Source organism: Phoca vitulina, unplaced genomic scaffold (genome assembly GCF_004348235.1).
Source record: "Phoca vitulina isolate PV1807 unplaced genomic scaffold, GSC_HSeal_1.0 scaffold9, whole genome shotgun sequence".
Taxonomy (NCBI): domain Eukaryota; kingdom Metazoa; phylum Chordata; class Mammalia; order Carnivora; family Phocidae; genus Phoca; species Phoca vitulina.
This window is the reverse complement of record NW_022589712.1, coordinates 19,526,487-19,549,553: the sequence shown is the minus strand read 5'-3', so window position 1 is coordinate 19,549,553 and position 23,067 is coordinate 19,526,487. Positions and strand designations below refer to the sequence as shown.

Below are 23,067 nucleotides of genomic sequence, written 5' to 3'. Positions count from 1 at the left end.
CCTGTGATCTCTTCTAGGATTTTAATGGCTTCAGGTCTCACATTTAGGTCTTTAATCCATTTTGAATTTATTTCTGTATATGTTGTAAGAAACTGGTCTAATTTCATTCCTTTGCATGTAGCTATCCAGTTTTCCCAATGCCAATTGTTGAAGAGACTGTTGTTTTCACATTGGATATTCTTTCCTGCTTTGTTAAAGATTAATTGACCATATAATCATGGATTTATTTCTGGGCTGTCTATTCTGTTTTCTTCATCTATGTGTCTACTTTTGTGCCAGTACCATGCTGTTTTGATTACTACAGCTTTATAGTATACATCTTGAAATCTTGGATTGTGATACCTTCAGTTTTGTTCTTTTTCAAGATTACTTTGGCTATTTTGGTGTCTTTTGTGGTTCCATATGAGTTTTAGGATTGTTCTAGTTCTGTGAAAAATGCTGTTGGTAGTTTGATAGGGATTGCATTAAGTCCATAGATTGCTTTGGGTAGTTTGAACATTGTAGCAATATTTGTTCCTCCAGTCCATGAGCATGAAATATCATTCCATTTGTTTGTGTTGTCTTCAATTTCTTTCATCAGTGTTTTATAGTTTTCAGAGTACAGGTCTTTCACCTCCTTTGTTAAGTTTATTCCTAGATATTTTATTATTTTTGATACAATAGTAAATGAGACTGATTTCTTAATTTCTCTTTCTGCTACTTCATTATTAGTGTATAGAAATGCAAAGGATTTCTGTATATTGACTTTGAATCCTGTGATCTTACTGAATTCATTTATCAGTTCTAGTAGTTTTTTGGTGGAGTCTTTTGAGTTTTCTATATATAATATCATGTTATCTGCAAATAGTGAAAGTTTTACTTCTTCCTTACCTGATTGGTTGCCTTTTATTCCTTTTGCCTGTATGATTGCTATGGCTATGAGTTCCAGTACTATGTTGAATAAAAATGATGAGAGTGAACATCTTTGCCTTTTTCCTGATCTTAGGGGAAAAGTTCTCAGTTTTGCATCATTGAGTACGATGTTATCTTCATACATGGCCTTTATTATATTAAAATATGTTCCCTCTGAACCTACTTTGTTGAGGATTCTTATCATGAATGGATGTTGTACTCTGTCAAATGCTTTTTTTGCATCTATTAAAATGATCATTTTTTTATCCTTTCTCTTTTTGATATGATGTATCACATTGATTGATTTGTGAATATTGAACCACTCTTGCATCCCAGGAACAAATCCCACTTGATGGTGATGAATGATTTTTTTAAATGTATTGTTGGGCTCTGCTTGCTAGTATTTTGTTGAGGATTTTTTGCATCTTGTTCATCAGAGATATTGGCCTATAAATCTCTTTTTTTGTAGTATCTTTATCTGGTGTTGGTATCGGGGTAATCCTGGCCTCATAGAATGAATTTGGAAGCTTTCCTTCCTCTTCTATTTTTTGGAATAGTTAGAGAAGAATAAGAACTAGCTCTTCTTTATGTGTTTGGTACATTCACTTGTGAAGTTGTCTGGTCTGGACTTTTGTTTGTTGGGAGTTTTTTAATTACTGATTCAATCTCACTGCTGGTAATCAGTTTGTTCAAATTTTCTATTTCTTTCTGATTCAGTTTTGGGAGGTTATATGTTTCTAGGAATTTATCCATTTCTTCTCATTGCCTAATTTGTTGGCATATAAATTTTCATAATATTCTCTTATAATCCTTTGCATTTTTTGGTGTCAGTTGTTGTTTTTCCTCTTTTATGTCTGATTTTGTTTATTTGAGTCCTCTCTCTCTTTCTCTCTCTCTCTTTCTCTGTTTGAGGACTGGGCTAAAGATTTAATTCTTAATCTTTTCAAAGAACCAGCTCTCAGTTTCATTGGTCTGTTCTATTTCTCCTTCTCCTCCTCCTTCTCCTCCCCCTCCTTCTCCTTCCCTTTCCCCTCCTTTCTTCTTCTTTTTAGTTTCTATTTCCTCTACTTCTGCTCTAATCTTTATTATTTCCCTTTCATACTGGTTTGGGGTTTTGTTTGTTGTTCTTTGTCTAGCTCCTCTATGTGTAAGGTTATGTTTTTTATTTAGAATTTTTCTCGCTTCTTGAGGTAGACCTGTAGTGCTATAAACTTCTTCTTAAAACTGCTTTGGCTGCATCCCAAAAGTTTTGGATCATTGTGTTTTCATTTTCATTTATCTCCATGTATTTTTGATTTCCTCTTTGATTTCTTGGTTGATTTATTCATTGTTTAGTATCATGTTATCTACCTTCCATGCATTTGTGCTCTTTCCAGATTTTTTCCTATGGTTGATTTCTAGTTTCATAGCATTATGATCTGAAAATATGCATGGTATGACTTTGATCTTTTTGAATTTGTTGAGGCTTGTTTTGTGGCCTAATACATGATCTATTCTGGAGAATGTTTCATGTCTGCTTGAAAAGAATATGTATTCTGATGTTTTAGGATAGAATGTTCTGAATATATCTGTTAGAGCCATCTGGTCCAATTTGTCATTCAAAGCCACTGTTCTGTTGTTGATTTTCTGTTGGGATGATCTATCTATTGATGTAAGTGGGATGTTAAATTCCCCTACTATTATTTTATTGCAGTTGATTAGTTCCATTATGTTTGTTATTAACTGCTTTATGTATTTGGGTGCTCCCATGTTGGGTGCATAAGTATTTATAACTGCTATACCTTCTTGTTGGATTGTTCCTTTTATGATTATATAGTGTCCTTCTTTGTCTCTTGTTACAGTTTTTGTTTTAAAGTCCATTTTGTCTGATATAACTATTGCTACCTTGGCTTTCTTTTCACTTCCATTTGCATGATAAATGCTTTTCCATCCCTTCACTTTCAATCTACATGTGTCTTTATATCTGAAATGTGTCTCTTATAGACAGCAGATAGATGGGTCCTACTTTTTTATTCATTCCATCACCCTATGTCTTTTGATTGGACCGTTTAGTCCATTTACATTCAAAGTAACTATTGATAGGTATGTGTTTATTGACTTTTTTACTTGTTTTCTGGTTATTTTTGTAGTTCCTCTGTGTTTCTTTCTTCTCTTGCTCTTTTCTCTCACAGCTTGCTGGCTTTCTTTAGTGATATACTTGGATTCCTTGCTCTTAACTTTTTGCATATCTATTACTAATTTTTGATTTGTGGTTACCATTAGGTTTATATATAACATCTTCTGCATATAGCAGTCTATATTAAGTTGATGGTCACTTATGTTTGGACTCATTCTAAAATCACTAAACTTTTACTCCTCTTCCCCCTACATTTTAGGTATATGATGTCATACTTTATATCATTTTATTTTGTGTATCCCCTGACTGATTTTTATAGATATAATTAAATTTACTGCTTTTGTGCTTCCTACTTTCTTACTCCTGCTTATCGTCTTTCCTTTCCACTCAGAGAGTTCCCTTTAACATTTCTTGTAGGGCTGGTTTAGTAGTCATGAATTCCTTTAACTTCTGTTTGTCAGGGAAATTCTTTATCTCTCCTTTAAAAAAAATTATTTATTTATTTATTTTAGAGAGTCAGCATGGGGGGGGGCAGAGAGAGAGGGAGAGAGAGTCTTAAGTGACTCCATACTGAGAATAGAGCCCAACATGGGGCTTAATTCATGATCCTGAGATCACAACCTGAGCTGAAACCAAGAGTCAGATGCTTACCTGACTGTACCACCCAGGTGCCCCTTTATCTCTCCTTCTATTCTGAATGATAGCCTTGCTGGATAGAGTATTCTTGATTGCAGATTTTTTCCTTTCAGTGCTTTGAATATATCATGCCACTTTCTTCGGGCCTGCAAAGTTTCTGCTGAAAAATCAGCTTACGTGGCTTCCCTTGTATGTAACTGTTTTCTTTTCTCTTGCTCCTTTTAAAAATTTTCTCTTTATCACTACATTTTGCCATTTTACTATATGTCTTGGTGTAGCTCTCCTTGGGTTGATTTTATTGTGGGCTTTCTGTACCTCTTGGATCTGGATTTCTGTTTCCTTCTTTAGATTTGGGAAATTTTCAGCTATAATTTCTTCAAATAAATTTTCTGCCCCCCCCTTTTCTCTCTCTTCTTCTGAGATCCCTATGATGGAAATGTTATTATGTTTGATGGTATTGCTGAGTTCCCTAAATCTATTTTCACTTATTTTATTTTTTTCTCTCTTGTTCAGCTTGATTGTTTTCCATTACTGTTTTCCAGGGTGCTAATCCATTCTTCTGCTTTCTCTAGTCTACTCTAGTGTACTGTTTATTCCCTCTACTGTATTTTGAATTTTAGTTATTGAATTCTTCTTCTCTTTTTGGCTCTCTTTTGTTTTCTATCTCTTTGTTGAGGGTCTCACTGAGGCCCTCCACTCTTTTTTCTTCAAGTCCAGTGAGTGTATTTATGACCATTACTTTAAATTCTCTATCATATTACTTATCTCCATTTCATTTAGCTCTCTTGCTGTGATTTTGTCCTGTTCTTTCACTTAGGACACATTCCTTTGTCTTCCTCATTTTGTCTAACTCCGTGTGTGTGTGTGTGTGTGTGTGTGTGTGTGTGTGTTAGGAAAGTCAGCTAGGTCTCCTGCACATGAAACTAGTGGTCTTATGAAGAAGAGGTCTTGTAGTGCCTTGCTGTGGGATGTGCCCTGTTTACCAGAACCTGACACTACAGGGTGTCTCGCATGTGTTTTGTATGTGCCCCTACTATTGCAGCTCATTTGTGTTTGCCTTCAGTCCAGTCATCTGCAATAGCTCTCTTTGCCTGTTGTGGGGAGTGTTTGGTTTCTGTCTTGTTAGTGGGCCAGTCTGGGGCTTCCTTAGGCTTGAGTTGTACCACACCAGGCATTTGCCAGAGCTGCTGTAGCACCAAACTGCAGCAAACTTTCTCTGTGTCCCCTGAGAAGCTTTCATTGGTGGGCAGGGCCTGCAGTCAAACTAGATGTCTTCCTCCAAACCACTGCTTGGGTTGCAGTCAGACTGGTGTGTATGGTTATCGTCACATTTCCCCAGGGTTGGCGTCACTTTGGAGTCGTATTGGCCCCTGTTGGGGCTGCTTGCACGTTGGCCAGCTTATGGCACTACTTTGGATATACTCCTGCCAAGGGTATGTTGGAGGGCAGGGGTTTGCAGAACACAAGAATGGGGTGTATGGTGCCAGCAAGGTCTGCACAGGTCCACTGCAAGAGGGTGCCTATAGGTACCTGTGAAAACTCCTGCCAAGGCTGAGCTGGAGGGGGCAGGTACATGGAAAAATGCAAGGGTGGGGTGTGCTGTTAGCAAGGTAGGTGGAGAATGTTTGGGCTGTGCTGCTTCCCACAGGTGTGCATCTAGGCTGAGGGGTAGGGTAGAGGAGGGAAATGGTGCCTGCCAGCTCTTTTGTTCCTGTAAAAGTCTCCCAAAGATTCCTGCTCCTCTAGCAGATGCTCTGAGATTTGTAAATAAATCTTCCCATATACCCTAGGTGTTTTTCAAACTGCTGCTTCTATGCTGTATCTTAGTGGGGTGTGTGTTGTACTGACTCTTTAAGGGCAGGGACTCAGTTTCCTGTTGCCCTGTGGCTCTCCCAGAGTCAAGCCCCCTGATTTTTTTTTCCATGGGTTAACCCCATTGATTGTAGAACGCATGAAATTAGGCCCCTCTGGCTTTCAAAGCCAAATATTATAAGGATTTGTCTTTGCAATGCAGGTCCCCCATGCCTGGTGTGGGCTCTGTTCCTTTCCCTTCTCTGTGCCAGTAGTGTCTCTTCTTTCTATGGACAGTCCCAGGGTTCAGTTTGGCTCCCAACTACGTCTCTATCCTTCCTACCCTCTTTGATGTGGCCTCTTCTCTGCATTTAGCTGTGGAGAGTCTGTTCTGCTTGTCCTCAGGTCATTTTCTGGGTTATTTACACTAAAGTGGTTGTTTTCTAGGTGTATCCTAGGTGTATCCTAGGATCTTTCTACTCTGCCATCTTCTGGAAGTTTATTTTTTAAAGAGAATTTAAATTTGTTACTGCCATTTTTCCTGGAGTAAGATCTTTGATCCCATTCCTTTCAACCATTTTATATCACTGTTTTTGAAATTTCTAATAGCGTAGAGCTAGGTTTTTAAATCTAGTGTTACAATTGTCTTTTAAAAGGAAAGTTTAGCCCATTTGTGGATTTAATATTAATTTAGTGCGTGTGTGTGTGTGTGTGTGTGTGCGTGTGTGCATCTGTGTTTATGAGTTTATCTTAGTGGATTATTTTTTTATGAGGATTTAGAGTTCCTTATATTTTGAAAGTATCTTTAAATATTGACTTTCAATGACATTTCGCTTGGATTCTAAAGGGCTTTAATAATCTTAGGCCAATTTTTATGATAATTTCTGTGCTTATGGCTCTTGTTCCATTCAGGTTGTATAAATTCAGACATCACACATATGCATTGTGACTTTTTCTCTATGTTTTGTGAACCCTTGTCCCTGGATTGACTTCAAGCCTCCTCAGTCTGGTGGGCAACACTTCTCAGTTCCAGTTCCATTCAATTGGATTTTGCAACCTGTCAAGTCTCCCAGCTTTATACTAGGGTGTTAGGGTCAATCCCTCTGACCTCCATAGTTCATGAAACCATCTTTCACACCACCAGATGGCTGTTAGAACCCATTTCCAATTCTTTAGGGTTTTCTCTACAGAAGCCAAGCTCTTATGGACTATTGTTGCATTACCTCATGCTTATTTTTTGGCTTTGATTCTGCTTGCCATTTCTAGAGAAATGCTTTTTGTTCTTGATCATATTTTTTTTTTTTTTTTAGATTTTATTTATTTATTCATTAGAGACAGAGAGAGAGAGGCAGAGGGAGAGGCAGGCTCCCAAGGAGCAGGGAGCCCGATGCAGGACTCAATCCCAGGACCCTGAGATCATGACCTGAGCCGAAGGCAGACGCTTAACCATCTGAGCCACCCAGGCGCCCCTTGATCATATTTTACTTTATATTTCCAGGTAATTGTAGTAAGAGGAATATCTTTATGAACTTAGTTGACCATGTTGTGAGAATTTTTAGCAATTTTTAAAAAAAAAAAAATCTACTTTCAATGAAAAAGTCAGGAACGGTTTGAACAATTAGGATTAATTAACAAATCGTATATCTATTGATGTAAAGTTGGTAAGGATGTTTTTTTCCCCTTCAAATGGTAGGATCTAGAAATTAGAGATTAGGATAATTTGCATTGGGTCTGTTAAGAGAATTCGTGAATGAAGTTACTGAACCATTGGATTCACTTTTGAAAAGCCATGAATTGCTGTGCTTTGACCTTTTGTTCAAGTAAGAAAAATAAATCAGTTTAAAAAAAGAACTGCAAAAGATCTTAACAGCATGGTTGTCATCTTAGAATATAGGAAAGAAAGTAGCACCAGAAACAGCCCTCTGCATGTGCACTGCTAACTTTCCCACCACTGTGGACCTCATATGCTTATTTCTTACTCCCTCTCTCTCTCTTCCTCTGTTCTTTTCTTCCTTCTTTTCTTCTGCAAATAGCTACTGGGGACACAAAGTTATATTATCTATAGCACTGAAGAATTATTCTTGCTATGAGACCTTTCATCTGGGAGTTTTATTTTAGTCATCCAATGACTCTGCAACTCAAGAAACTGCCCAGCCACACACAATTGCTGAGAATAACTCAAGATCTTCGTAACTCATTCCTCCTTTACTTCATTTTATAAACCTCTTACTCATTATTGTTCATGCTACCTACCTTCTCTGCCTCCATGTATACTCATCTGCCCTTTTCTCATCTGATATTAAATTAAATGAGGCTGGAGTATCTACTGTCCTCCATAAAGGAACACTTCTTTTTTTCTCTTTCACAGAAACATGCATAGCTCTTGATTCCAGTCCCCTGTCTCTAAGCAGAGGCCTCCTCTCAACCCGGCACTGCTTTAGAACCAGAGGCCACTAAAAAAGAAATGGTAATGGAAATTTTAGTGATGAGGTGGAACCTGTTGGATAGCTCAGTTTTAGTTCCAGTGCTTATGGCTTAGTCAAAAGCTAAAGCCTCAAATTCAAACTTTGCAGAATTTAAGCTCCAAATGGGTCCATTGAGACCTAGTCCTAGTAGGATCCTACAGGCAATAGCTTGCTATAACACAATGTGATTTTTGAGCCATACTGAGTTCCCTTAGGGCATGATTTTACAATTTTTCCGAAGGGAACTTAGGATATTTTTGTAATTTGAACATGGAGGTATTTCTGGACTCATAACTACATAGAAAACAGGGTATGCTAACTGAGGTGCAGGTAAGAGTTATGACTTGCTTTGAGCTCCAGTGGTCTCACAGAGTTCGGAAGCTTTGTTCTCAGGATCACTCATCAGTCTGGGTAACCAAAATGAGACTACCTTCTCATTGTCCAACAGGGACTTTTAAAAAACTGAAAACAAAATTTACAATATCTTAGAGAATAGCAAATATATGGTGTACAGGATATAGTACATCCTGTTCTGATCAATGTAAAGATTTTGAGCCTACATTTCTGTGTGCAAGTGAGCAATGTACAGCCATAGCTACTTATTCGTACCTCAAGGCCTTTGCACTAGCTGCCTAAAGTCCCTCTGAACGCTACATGGATCATGCCTTCACACAGCTCAGAGCTCCACTTAAGTGTTATCTTTTCAGAGGTGCTTCCCTGACCACCCAATGTAAAATATATCCCTCTTCATTTATTTCACATGACTCTTTAAAAACCCTCTACTTAACCTATATCACCACATAATAACTTTTTGTCATTATTTGTCACTTTAATATTTCTTTTCCTCCTCACTCTACATATGAATTTATATATAATATTTATTAGATGCCAGACATTATGAATTTTACCTTGTTGGACACTGGAAATTTTATATTTCTTAAAAATATTCTTGAGCTACTTATGGTAGGAGGTGACGTTACTTAGAAATAATTTGGTCTTTTTGCATCTTGCTTTTAAGCTTTGTTAGCCAAGACCAGAGTAGCATTTAGTCCACGGCTAGTTTTTCCCAAATACTGAGGCAAGATCCTTCTTAGTACTTTAGCCATCTTCCTGTGAAACATGACTTTTCTGTTCTGGCTATTGGGAGCATTTATTATTTCCAACTGTATGTGACCTCCAGGCACTATGCCCTCAAATTTTCTTAGTTGGTTGCTTCCTCAGCCTTAAGTAAATTCATCACATGCCTGAGCTGTCTATATTCAACTGAATACTTTTGGGAGAATTACTATAGACTGTTCTGTCTTTGCAGCTCTTCCCTCTCCAGTGCTTTGCCCTGTGGACTCTGGCCACCTTGGTTTTTCCTGACTCACAACTCTGTCCACTCAACTCAGTGAATCCACTGGACTGTACCTGAGTCTATCCCTTCCTATTCCCCTCTCCCCTGCTTGCTTCTGAGCCATGATTTGGAAACCTCCAAGCAGTGCACTCAAAATATTGTAAGGCTCATCTTATTTGTTGCTCACCTTGCAGAGATCACCGTCTTTCATTGCCTGATGTAAAATGTCTGAAGAGCCATTGTTTCATATATTTTGTCCAGTGTCTTAGTTGTTTCACACAGAAGAGTAAATTTGGTACTTATTACTCTGTTTAGGCTAGAAGTAGAAGTCCAACCTATGAATTTAAATGAGAGCAGGGTTATTTTCGGTCTTATTCATTAATGTATTTTCAGGTCCTAACAGTGCTTGGCACTAAGTAGGATGGGATCAGTAAATATTTATTAAATGAAAGAATGCAAAAGATTTGAATCAGCTAATGTTGGAGGATCTAGATTAGTTCTTCAATGAGTCAAAAGTTACTCTAAATGAATTACATGAATGTAAAATAAAAAATATATGATACTTTTGTATTCATTTTCCTGTATTATTAGAATGATTCATTTTCCTGTATTATTAGAATGATGTACTAAGTCCCAGATACAATTCAATTCATCATTAAGAACAACTCAAAGCTGAGGGACCTAAAGCATACATAAATGTGCATATCTAATTCTAATGTAAAAGCTATAATTATTGTTCCCAAATTCAAATAACTGCAGGCATAAACTATAAATCTTCTTTTTAAAATTAATAGTATTTATTAGGCTAATACCGTTTTGGTCAGTTTCTGTGTGTTTTATATTTTTTGATGCTCCTTAGCATGTAATTATCTGCTCTTGAGAAAAAAATAAAGTAATCCAAATGTATAAATTATATAACCATAGCTTTCATAAATTGTTTGTTTAAAAAATAATATCTTTTAATTTCTATTATATCTATTTTAAAACTAAACAATAATCATTTAAATCACCTTTAGCTAATCTAACAGGTAGGTCAGAGTTTACAACTAATCCTAAATTTCAGAGAAAATGTCACAGCATGTTTTAGTTAGTGGTATGCTGTAAATGTTTAACAACTGGCTCTCTTAAAAAATGAAACAAAGGGGGCGCCTGGGTGGCTCAGTTGGTTAAGCGACTGCCTTCCGCTCAGGTCATGATCCCGGGGTCCTGGGATGGAGCCCCGCATCGGGCTCCCTGCTCAGCGGGAAGCCTGCTTCTCCCTCTCCCACTCCCCCTGCTTGTGTTCCCTCTCTCGCTGTGTCTCTCTCTGTCAAATGGCTAAATAAAATCTTAAAAAAAAAAAAAAGAAAGAAACAAAGCAGAACAATAAAGCCTTGATTTCTAGTGTTGCTCATTTTTATGGATTGAATTGTGTCTTCTAAAAAAATATGTTAAATTCCTAATCCCCAATACCTCAAAATGTGGCCTTATTTGGAAATAGAATTGTTTCAAGTGTAATTAGTTAAGATGAAATTATAGTGGAGTAGGGCAGACCTTCAATCCAACATGACTGCTGTCCTTATAAGTGTAGAAGAGACACAGAGGCATAGACACACAGGGGAACACCATGTGACCACAGAGGCAGAGATTGGGGTAATGCAGCTGCAGGCTAAGGAGTGCCATGGATGGATGGTCACCATCAGAAGCTCAGAAGATTCACAGAAGGATCCACACGAGTCTCAGAGGGAGCATGGTCCTGCTGGCACCTCAGTTTCAGACTTACAACCTCTAGAACTATGAGAGAATAAATTTCAGTTGTGACTCTTCCTGTTTGTGGTACTTCGTTAGAAAGTCTGATATACCCATGAAGTAAGTACGCTCACTATCGCCAGTTTCAACTTTCTGACCTGAAGTTACTTGATACAGAGCTGAGAACAGATGCTAACAATGGATTCTTGCCAGCTGGTTTAAGCCATGTCCAGCTTATCACTGTTATAGTTATTTTCTATGAATTCTTGAATTCAAATTGGTTCATAGATTTTTATCCATTAATTCAATTCATTTAACAAATATATAATAAGCACCTACTATGAGCCAACAACTGTTATAAATGCTGGGGTTACATAAGTGGACAAAAAAGGTAAAAACCTCTCTGCCTATGTGGAGCTTCCACTTTACTAGAGGGATAAAGAAAATATGTTTATATGGTATGTCAGGTAGTGATAAGTTTAAATGAGAAAAAAGGAATAGAGAAGGGACAGAATTTTAAATAGAGAAAGATCTCTCTGAAAATGTGATACTTGAGCAGACATGAGAAATGAAAGAGTGAGCCATGAAAATACCCAAGTGAAGAGAATCCCAGAATTTTAGGCAGAGAGAATAGCCAGTGCAAAGATCCTAAGGCCAGGGCATCCTTATTCACTGAGGAACAGTAGGGCAGTCAGTGTGGCTGGAGAAGGGCAAAGGTTAGAATAGCAGAGATGAGAGAGGAAATCAGGCTCAGAGTGTGTAGGGTCTTTTGAGGTACTCATTGAAAGGCTTTGGGTGAGAAGGAAAGACATTGGTGGATTTTAAGCAAAGAAATGCCAGGATCTGATTTATGCTTTAATCAGAATCACTCTGGCCCTTTGTTGCATTCTTTTTTTAATGGGTCTCTTGCTTCCCTTCAGTTGGTTCTTAACAATTATGTAGGAAACTGCAGCCTCTCCCTCGGTTGGCATAGGGACATGAAAAATAAAGATTCAGTAGCAATAAAACAACCAGGGACTTAAAACAGAGAGGAAAGATTGGTAATTTAGATCTGTAAAATTTTGCACTAAGGAATGAAACCATCACAGCCTCTCAACAAAATGAAAAGTCTCTACTTGGTGGTCATGGTTTCATTTACCATGAGCATCAAGATGGAGTTTTGAGGTGTCCCTTTTTGAACTGTTTAATTAGCATAGTCTTTACCTTAACAACTTCTAACTTTACCTTAACATCTTCTAGAGCAGGTGCTTCTCGAAGTCTCTATCTTCTTTCTCTTCTTCTCTCTCTCTCTCTTTTTTTTTAAATTCCAATCTAGTTAGGAATTGTACTTTGGTAAAATACAATAAAGAAAAATTACTAGGAAGTCAGATACAGCATGAAGACATGCAGAATACAAGCCCAAAGTTGTATTATTAGATTTAACAGACATAAAATCTCATTTCAGTAAATATAATAAAAATAAAACAAAGGAGGAAAGAATTACCAAAACAGTGCTCATTATCCATTGAAAGTGTGTGCCCAGGTGATTAATAGAGAAAATTACTATTATACTCATAACTTTTAGATGTTCTATAATTGTAAATAAAAGGTTTTAAGTGGGTTGCCTGGGTAGCTCAGTTGGTTAAGTGTCCAACTCTTGATCTCAGCTCAGATCTTGATCTCAGGGTCATGAATTCAAGCCCCATGTTGGACTACACACTGGGCATAGAGCCTACTTAAAAAAAAAAAAGTTATAAGTGAAGTAGAAGTTTCCTATGTTAAATGCCTATATGTACACTTTAAACAAACACCATGCATATCAATATTTAAAATCTTAATATGATAAATGAGTTTATTAAATTATCTAATCTGGTTTTGGGTTAACAATTATACTTGCATGGTACATGCATATGTACCCCTCTTCTTTATTTAATTTTCATAACTTTCCTAGTAGAATAACCAGCCTCACGGAGGTCAGCTGATGGAAATGGAAGAAAGAGTTTATAGCAATTTCAGTGAGTTTGGGGTATTCATTTAAAATTTTTTATTCCAAGTGAAGTGAGTGATGCTCTATTTTCAAAAGTCATCTTTAATCTTTAATCACTAGCTAATTTCAGTAATTTATCCCGTAACTTTTTAGTTCAATTTGAATTATCCATTGATGAAATAAAAGAATTCTGGATGCACTTCCAATTTCTTATATAAGGATTTTTTAAATGAATAACAAATTTAATAAAATTCCATCTGCTATGGACTGAATTATGTCCCCTCAAAATTCATATGTTAAAGCCTTAACCTCCAATGTGACTCTTTTGGAAGATAGGGCTTTTAGAAAGATACTTAAGGTTAAATGTGGTCATGAGGATAGGACCATGATCCAATACAGTTAGTGTCCTTATAAGAAAACAAAAACAAAAACACACCAGAGTGCTTGTTTTCTCTGTCTTTCTCACACTGTGCATATGTACACACTGAGGAAAGGCCATGTGAGGACATAGTCTACAAGCCAGGAAGAGAACTCTCACTAGAAACTGAATCAATTGGAATCTTAGTTTTGGACCTCTGTTCTCCAAAACGATGAGAAAATAAATTTATGCTGTTTAAGCCACCAGTCTGTAGTCTTCTGTTATGGCAGCCCAAGGAGACAAAGGCAATCCAATTCATGAAGTATTTGCTGACATCACTCTGCAGATGATAATATTGAGATCATTTTCTACTTGACAATTTTTTTAAATTAAAATTGTGGTACAGCAATCTATAAAAAAAAAAACACATGTTCTTCAAAGTTTCTGACTTTTAATTTTGCCCTTTGACCTCAGCTCCTATTTGTAAAAAAGAAAAAAAGAATTCTTTCTTTTCAGTAAATACAGAGATCATTAAATATATCAGATATCAGTCAATAGGGCAAGTTAGTCTTTCCTATTGATATGTTTAAATATTGAGACCAAACTGATTTCTTATCCTGAAGAAACACCAACTGTGTTCTATAGTTCACTCTTGATATAACTTTGCCCATCAATACCAATAATAGCTGTTTATGGTCAGGTTCCATATTATCACAATGGGCTGTGTGGGGAAAAAAGACAATAAAACAGAAGCCCTAATTTGTAGCATTTACTGATTTCCTTGAAGTATACCATCATGAATAATTTCAACCTACCAATGTTAAGTCACAGAACACAGCATTTGGAAAAAATGCTAACGATCCGTTCTGATGGGCCAGTGAAAACCACCTTCGGTGCATTTTCTTACCTAACTCGAAATTTGTACTGCCACTAAAGGTTGTTTACTTCAGCTGATTTTTTTTTTAAATCAAGATATTTTCAATGAAGAAAGCATTGCACTGAGTTACATTCTCTCATAAGCTATGTGGGTAGCTACTCCAGAATGTTTCCCTGTTGGCAGTTGCAGCATCAGAACACACCCCTATACAAAACATAAACTGCCAACCACATTTTTTGACAAAATAATTCTTCATAGTTTTATCATATCTAGAACTAGTTGTGCTTCTCAGCATCGAAACTAAAAGAGAATTTAAATAAGAGCAGAGCTTTCTTCCTTTAAATCTTCATTTTCAAATTGCACACATACTAAAAGAACTGCCACATAAGAGTTTATCTGCACATTTGTCAAGTTACAGTTGAAGAATGCTTTGCTAGCCTCGTTTATTCAATGAGTTGGTTTTCCATATCATTAGGCAGTTTCAGAAATCACTGAGCTATGATGCATCAGAAAGTAAAACGAGCTACTTTCTTTACCAGAATCAGCAAACATTTCTAAGCAAGTATCTTTGATGCACTCATTCAATAATGTCTTGGCAACTGTATGTGTATTTTAGTCTTAGCAAGCCTAAATGCCACTTCCTAAGAACCCATGAAATACTAATGTTTTATGTAGAATATTGAACGTAGACTTCTACTGGCTTTTTAATACTGTTTGTTTCAAATAATTATTTGGCTTTAAATTTAATTTTTTAATGTTTTGTGTATAAATGATTAGTAAATTTTGATGATTTCATAAATTCATTGGGTAAAACAACTCCATAAATAATACACTATGGTTTTAGCACTTCACCATCAATTAGGGATAAAAACCAAATTCAATATATAAGCTGACATATTTCAGGTAAGTTTCATCAGAACTCTTTTGCTCTTGTTTCTATGGAATTATTTCCACTATCCACATTCAAATACTACTGTTGCCACATTCCGCAGATTGTATACGTTTTCTTATTAAAAAAAAAAAAATATATATATAATAAATAAGTAAATAAATAAATAAAAATTCAGGGAAGCTTGTATGGCCATATAATTGGAGTTAAAGTAAATAATATGAATTTTATTTCCCTAATTTAGAAATTAATCTTATAGGATTGATTATAAAATAGGCTTGATTAAAATTTAAAGTGATTGTAAAAACATGTATAAAAATAAATAAGAATATATTCTTGGATATTTATATACTTTTGGGTTACAGATGCAAAGCAACCTTGAAATGTCACACACTGTAACAGGGTTCTACTGCATATGGCATGCATACAACTTGAGCTACAGGCAGTTCACCATATAAATTATAAAATGATGTGTTTATACCCTATGCAAGACATGAGTCCACCTATCATGTTCTTAGATCTTGCAACTGCTTTAGATTTGCCTAAATGCTTAGTCTCAGTCTCTTACTTCCTCTTGACTGGTAACAGTTTATGAATTGATACCAATCTTTGGACCACATGGTGAGTAGTGCTTTTGTAGAGAAATCTTTCCCATATGTAGATATAGCTCAGACATTGGTTGGATCATGAGGAGATTGATGATTAAGAACTGTTAACATCTATTAAGATTTCATCATGTGTTAGATTGTGCTAAGTATTTCACATGGATCATATGATTTAATTCTCACACAGTTCTAAGAGGTTGATATCATTTCCCCTCTCATTTTATAGGTGGAGAAACAGGCTTGGAAAGTTTAAATAACCAATAAAAAAACAATTAAATAACCAATTCCTATTTCACATTGTCTCTCAAGATTAGTTGAATGAGAGATAAAATGGGGTGCTATCTTGGTAGCGGAATTTGAAGGAAGAAAAAAGACCTACTTGTCCATGGAAATTCCCCTCATCAGCCCACCCTTCTTTCACACTGGCTTAAAATTGTCATTGATACATGAAAGATTGGTTTGTAGAAGTTTTAGGAAATGGCTTCCACATTTGCAAGGTTGTGTGCCATATTTATCATCTTTGCTTTACATTTCTGCTAGGAGAGGAGGATAGTCTCTCCAGGTGGCAGATGATTCAGGCTCAGGATGCCAGGACTGAACTGGGGGTAGGGGTGAGGAAAAGATGAAAAATAAAGAATTACTGATCTGACCTTGATCTCCTTTACATGAAGTTTCCACTTCTTGAGAATTCCCTTCGTTCTTGCTGTTTTGCCCTTTGACACCGTCCCGTTCCCTCCTCTCCTTGGTCACTTTTCTACTCAAATACCATAGTACTAGAAGTAAGGCTTCTGTTTGAGTTCTAATTCTAGCAGTACAGGACAACCAAAGGTGATTTAAAATTCATCCTCTCTTCTGTTTTTCAGTGAGCTGAGGGACCTCTAAGTGGCCTGTACTATATAACTAAATAAAAAATACCTACATTTTGTGTCAGTTTTATATTTGGGGGTCGGTTTGCAGCAACTAATTTTAAAATTAAATATAGACTAATTGTGACCACTACCCCAATTCCTGGTTCATCAAGGCCTCCACACCATCAACACCTGCCTTCATATTACAATGTGATTAGCCTGTGTGTGTGCATGTGTGTGTGTGTGCCCATGTCTGTGTGTGTGTTTCCATAGCTTTTGTCTGAGAATTCTACAACCAAAGAACCTCCACAAGTACCTACACTCTTAAGTACTTTCTAGAATGACCTTTCTAAAACAAACCTAAATCATGTCATATCCCTGTTTAAAATCTGAATAGTTTCTCACCACCATAAAAATGAAATCCCAAATCCTTAACAAGGACATTCAGGTTCTTTTAGATCTCACTGGGTTGACCTCATTCCTTTACTGGCACACTCTAAGCAAACTGAACACCTTGCTGTTTGATAACTTTGTACTTTCTTGAGCTGGTCCTTTCTTCCATCTCCCTTGTTACTGTGTAGCTTCAATGCATCCTTTAAGTCTCATCTTAGATGTTACTTCTCCTCGGGCAAAACCTCCCTTGACAGGACCCTGCCCCTTTTCTGTGCTTCTGTGTAGCCCACCTTCCTTTCCTATCAGCTGCCACAACTCCCTGTGGCTATTATGGATTAAGTGGCTAGTCCTCCCCACCACTGTGATTGCCTTGAGAGCAGGGGCCTTGCCTGTACCGCTTAGCAATGTATCTGTAGCGGTAAGCACGATGCCTAACCCATACGGGATTCTTATGAAGAAAGCCAGTCTGAATTCTTATTGAAAAAGCTGCCATTACCGCCACAAAGTGTCCCATAATTGACATCACTTGATTTAAATTGCATCATGTGACATTTCTTCAGCCTTTATCAGTGTGGTTAGCATTGTATCAATAGAATTTTGTGCTTGTTTACATATGTTTTTGAAAATATTTTTATTATCCTTTTCTCATTTTCTTGCTTATATGGTAATCTCTGGAATATTTTAAAAGAATGATAGCTTTATTTTCAGGTACACACAGTTACTTGGACTCAACACAAATCAAATTGCTTTGCTCCCTAGATTGTAATTATTTTAACTGAATATGTTTTTCTAAAATGTTTTTAAACAATTTTTAAATGAATACTATTGTATTTCTTTTTTTAATGTCAATTTGCTTATTAAATTATTTTAATTTATATAATGCAAAAGTGACACTCATGCAGCCCCTGTCCAGTTAAAATTGGTGGAATTAGAAATAATATTTTCCTATTGTTTCCATCAGAATTTATTCAGTGGAAGAAATCTTCTAATTATTCAGGTGGGGATTGTGGAATTTCACGGGGACTAGAACAATGATTTGTGGGACGAGAACAGCCTTGTGAAAGAACTGTTGTATAAAATTGTTGAGGGGAACAAGGAACAAGGATTCTTGTTTTGTGAGGAATACTTAAAGACATGTAGCTGTCTGTTAAATGTTCACCTTGTTTATCCACATTCTGCAGCTTTATTTCTAGACCCCAGATAGGAAAAGGAACTCATCATTGGGGAACAGATGGGCAGCAGAAGCTGCTGGAGGCTGTGAATATGCCTCATAGAGTTCAGCACCCAGCGCAGCAGGATTCACTGCAGAAGCCTGGGGTGAGCAGATGCCTGCAGGTCATCTCTGGTCGCATAGTTCACACTACTACCACCACTATCAACAACAGTAACAAAAGTAAACACCCAAACCAGGTATCAGGAGAGCTGCTGCCTCCCTGTTTTCAAGTATGCTTCACAGAGAATTCACCAAAACACTATCCTTGTAAAAAGTCCCAACACAACTGAACACAAAAATCCTTTAAAATTCTCTGTAAATACATTTGGCAAGTGGTCTGTAAACAAAATGATTTAAATATATAAAAACCAAGAATTGCTTTATGGATGTTTTTCAGCAACTTTTTGTTAGCATTCCCTAACACCTTACCTGTGATAGATTTAAGATCTCATATAAAAATCTAGTGATTAACCCTTCAAAAGTATTCACCAACCAATCCTAGCTGAATATTTTTTTCTGTCACATCCTGGTTCTCCTTGATTTCATGACTTCTTGGGTTTAACACCAACTCTAATTTCTAGAATGAGGTCATCAATAGTTAGGAGGAAGGACTTTAACCAATGGCAAAGGGGATCTAAGGCTCTGCCCCACTAAACCATCTGACTTCAAATTTTCTATATTCAGGTTTACTCCCATGATGTGCTCCTCTGTGTTGGAGGGCAAAAGGGCAGGGGGTCACACTTTCTCTGCTTCCACCACTGACATATGATACTTGGTTTTATAAACTGGGAATGATTAAAAAAAAAAAAGAAATGCAAATAAACAATATTGAGGGCTCATTTCATACACTTAAAAAATTGTGGGTTTCTTATTCAGACTATACATTCACACACAGAGAAGTCTCACATGATATTAAATCTTGGGGAGAAACATACTTCAAGCTTAAATTTTATGTCGAAAATGAATTTTTTTCCTTCAAATTATAAGTCATTTTGATTTTAAATATATACTCATAAACAGAATTTTTTGAAAGCCTAACTGGTTTTGTTTTTACCCTTAACTCTATAGTTCAGGTCTTCAAATTGCTATAAATGTAGTTATGATATAATGTGAATAAATCTAAATAACCTAGTTCAAGCCTTTCTAAGTAGACTGAGCATAGAGAAAGATAAAAGAGTCTGTCTTCTTTTTTAAAATCTATTTGACAGGCCGTCATATCCAGTGATGGTGAGTAGAACAGGACTTGTTAGAAAGACTCAGGTCATTCCCCACCAGGGGGCAGAGTGCAGTGGCCTTATTATGTAATAGGCTTACAACACTTTGAAGACTTCTGCAGTCCTTAGGCTAATGGTAACTAAGCTGGAATTTATGCCCACACTTCTGTCTCCTGCTATACTTCTTTCTATGCTACAGCTATACTGACTCTCCAAATTCTTTGAATGGCCCATGCTCTTTCCTGTATATTAGATAATCTACCAGGAACCTTCTATACCTGTCCCTCCTCATCTCTTCATCTGACTAATGCCCACACATCCTTTAGGTCTCAACTCAGACATAGCTTTCTCAGGATAGTCATCCCTAATTACTTTCTCTCTACCCACATTTATATGCATACATACACACGTGACTAAGTTAAACCCCTAAGCCCCTCCTCCTTGCAGTACTGGTCACTTTTCCTTCTTTACCTTTACAGTGTTTGTAATTCTTGTTTGGTGTCTGTTCTTCCCACAAGTCTGTAACACTAGGGGAAGAGGATAGTGTGTCTCATTCTTAACTGAGTCTTAAGCATAGCAGAGTATCTAGGTAAATGCAAAAGGAAGGAAGGACAGAAGGAAGGAAAGAAGAAAATGATGGGGGGATGTGGGGGGAAGGAAAGGTCTGTGCAAGATTGTAAAATCTCTATCCCAACGGATTTAGAAGAAGCATATAATCATTCTCTGATCTGGCTGGTTAGACCACACTATACCTCAAGGTCCCTTCAGTTCTGGATCATGTTAAGTCAGCTATACCTTCTACAACTTTTGGTCTGTGAAAATACAGCTCCTGTATGGTTCACTGGGAAGATTCTGGAACAGAACTGCACCAATTAACTCAGCTAAATGGAGGACACATTTATTCCAATTGATCTCAGTTTAACAAGGGGTGAACTATGGTCAGCCATATATATTTGGCCCAGGTCCCTGCTCTGTGAGAAGCAAGTGATAAAACACTCTCTCTGGCAGAGACTGAACAGTTGTGTTCCAGAAACTGCAGGGTATGACTCTATGGGTATAAATAAATCCACCTCTTGACCAAGACAATCTTTAACCCTCTCCTCAGTTTGACTCAACTTTAGATGAGTTTCTTCCTGACCATGGGCCCCTTGACTTCCCTTTCCTTAGAGCATTTAATTTTTAAAATGCTGTCATAAATTCTTTCTCTGTCCCTCAGAGGTGTACATTTTCTCCTAGCCTCTTGCCAGTTTTTACAGCAGAGAAATTTTTTTCTTAAGGACCTGGAAGCCATCCCTTTGAAATGTAATCATCAAGAATGATAGCAAACCCCTGTCTCCCAGTTTCTGTGGGAAGGTGGGGGCTTAACTTAGATAAATGACAATTATCAAACACAGATGACTAATCACATTGACCAAGTTCCCCTCAATGTCCCCTAGCACTTGTTCACTAGCTCATGTCAGCACCTAAATCTCCCCCAACTTTTGTTTCAGCAGAATGGAGTTCAGTGTCTCTGGCCTATTGGAAGAGTCTTGAATAAAGTCTTTTTTACCTGTTTAACTCTAACTAGTGCAATTTTTTTTGGCACCTGCTGGGAAGGGATCAAAAGCACTCACATGAGGTTTGGCCCGGCTCATATGTACACTTAAATTAAATTGGAGCTACATCCCTCATGACTGATATGAATGTTCTAGAAGGTGGCCAAATTTTTTTAAAAAATTGAATTCACTGAATAAAACATCAGTTAACTTCCTTTTAGTGAGCAGGAGGATTATTTTTATGTTGGGGAGTGGGATTGTTTTCTTATAATGCTGCTATTTTGAGATAACATTGAGGGGGAAGCATCTGATCACTTCTAGGCGATGCAAGTTTGAACAATGTCCAGGCACAAAATCTGTGGTTGTCATGCTTCTGAGCTAAATCAATTTTCGACCTCATAAATGCAGCTCATATAATGGTCTTGGCTGCAACCTTGAAACCTTGCTGAGCTCTTATTGTGAAGGCCCCGAGCGCCTGGGTTTTATTTTATTCTGATTTGGACAGCAGCTGATGGGTTTTGTGGCCTAAAGAGCACTGGGTTTGGGAGCCAGACTGCCTGGATCCATATTCTGGATCCACTGGGATTTCGGTTAGTTGCTGAACATCTGACTGAGTAAAAGTAAATAGTACAGAATCTGATGCCTAGTAAATGCTCAATAAATGTTAGTTCTTGTCATTGCTACTATCATCATCTTCATCATCACTTTCACTACTATGAAAAACAAACAGGACTTTATGATTTCAGAATTTACTACTCTTCCACAAAAAAAAAAAAAAAGTCATTGATAGGTAGCAATTCTGGCATAAAATAGACTTTCAGCCTTGCTGAATTGCTTCATTCATGCATAATGCTGAGCCCTATTTGTGAGACCTTTGTCTTTCTCTCTCCCCACCCCAATCCCTGAATTTTTTTAGTGATGGATGGGCAGACAGAGATGAAGTCATTGAAGGTTATGAGGTGGAAGCCAACGGGGGAATCACAATAAAGCTGCAATCTCCAGAGGTCAGGTCATTTGATGATTATTTCCTGAAGCTGAGGCTGGACACTAATACAAGGAATCCCTGGTTCCCTGAGTTCTGGCAACACCGGTTCCAGTGCCGCCTACCAGGACACCTTCTGGAAAATCCCAACTTTAAAAGAATCTGCACAGGTAATTTGTGTTCACAAAATAACAACTCAGAGGTTACAACTCTAGCCCCCTTACAACTTGTTGAATGAGAGTAAAAGGTGTCAAGGCTAGAGTGCCAAAGACTGAATTGCCATCTTAATTTATAAAATAGCTAGAATGAGGAGAGTGTGTGCATGACCCCAAGGATTCATGTTTCTATATTTTGGAAGAACTGCTTTGGTCTCTGGTGGAGCAAGTTGTAAGAAGAGATAATGCAGGTCAGGGAAAAGAAAACTGAGAATTCAGGTATCTAGTATTCAAGCCAGAGGGAAGAGATTTTATTGCGAGCGTGCTTAGGAAATGTTAGCCTTAGACATAAGTAGGCAGCACTGGTTTGATCCCTTTTTCTTCTTTATGACTCGCTTCAATATACAAGTCTGAAGAAGAAAAGATAATGTTATTTATCCAGGGCCACACCACTAACATGGGTGTATGTGGACATAGGTGGCAAGAAACTGTACTCATCTGTCAATAGGAGTGACATTTCCTGGTGGGTCAGATAATTCCCATGCACTGCTCACTGAAGGCATGCCAGGAAAGGACAGCACATTGTTCCAAGTTTTTCAGGGCTTGGTGAACTCCACTGGATGTCCTTCTCTGCCCCCCAGGAACTACCATACTTCTTAACAGACTTCTTAACACAGTACGTTTTGTGAGTGTTATCATTACTGCGTAGAGACATTGCTCTCCGCTGTCCTTTTTCAGTATTGCTTAATGTGACAAAAATAGATCCCCTTTGGTCTACCACTGTGCCATTCAAAGCCAGTTGTCTATACTGGGTTGATAACACAGAATGATGGACAGGCATTAAAGATGGTGTCACCATTGACTGAGATGGGAAAGACTCCAAGAAAAGCAGAAAGGATCAGGAGCTAGATTTCAGATTGGGTTAATTCTGAGATGTCTGTTAGTAGTGCAGCTATATATATGTCACTTGGTCATTGTGTTTTATTAATAAAATTTAGAATACTACTTATTAAACATACTTGGATGTCTTTTTGCAAGGATTTCCAAGAAAATATCTTGTGACCTAAGC

The 23,067-nt window shown here is 37.3% G+C and overlaps 1 protein-coding gene across 5 annotated transcripts in view; it reads left to right on the top strand.

The window, feature by feature from the left end:
- The window catches only part of GRM1 (glutamate metabotropic receptor 1), a 395,415-nt gene that overhangs the window by 280,220 nt on the left and 92,128 nt on the right, over window positions 1-23,067 (top strand). For all 5 annotated transcript variants that reach the window (XM_032407709.1, XM_032407710.1, XM_032407711.1 and 2 more), the window contains exon 4: window positions 21,778-22,013. In XM_032407709.1, coding sequence (XP_032263600.1) covers window positions 21,778-22,013 — 236 coding nt within the window. The remainder of the gene's footprint in view (window positions 1-21,777; window positions 22,014-23,067) is intronic.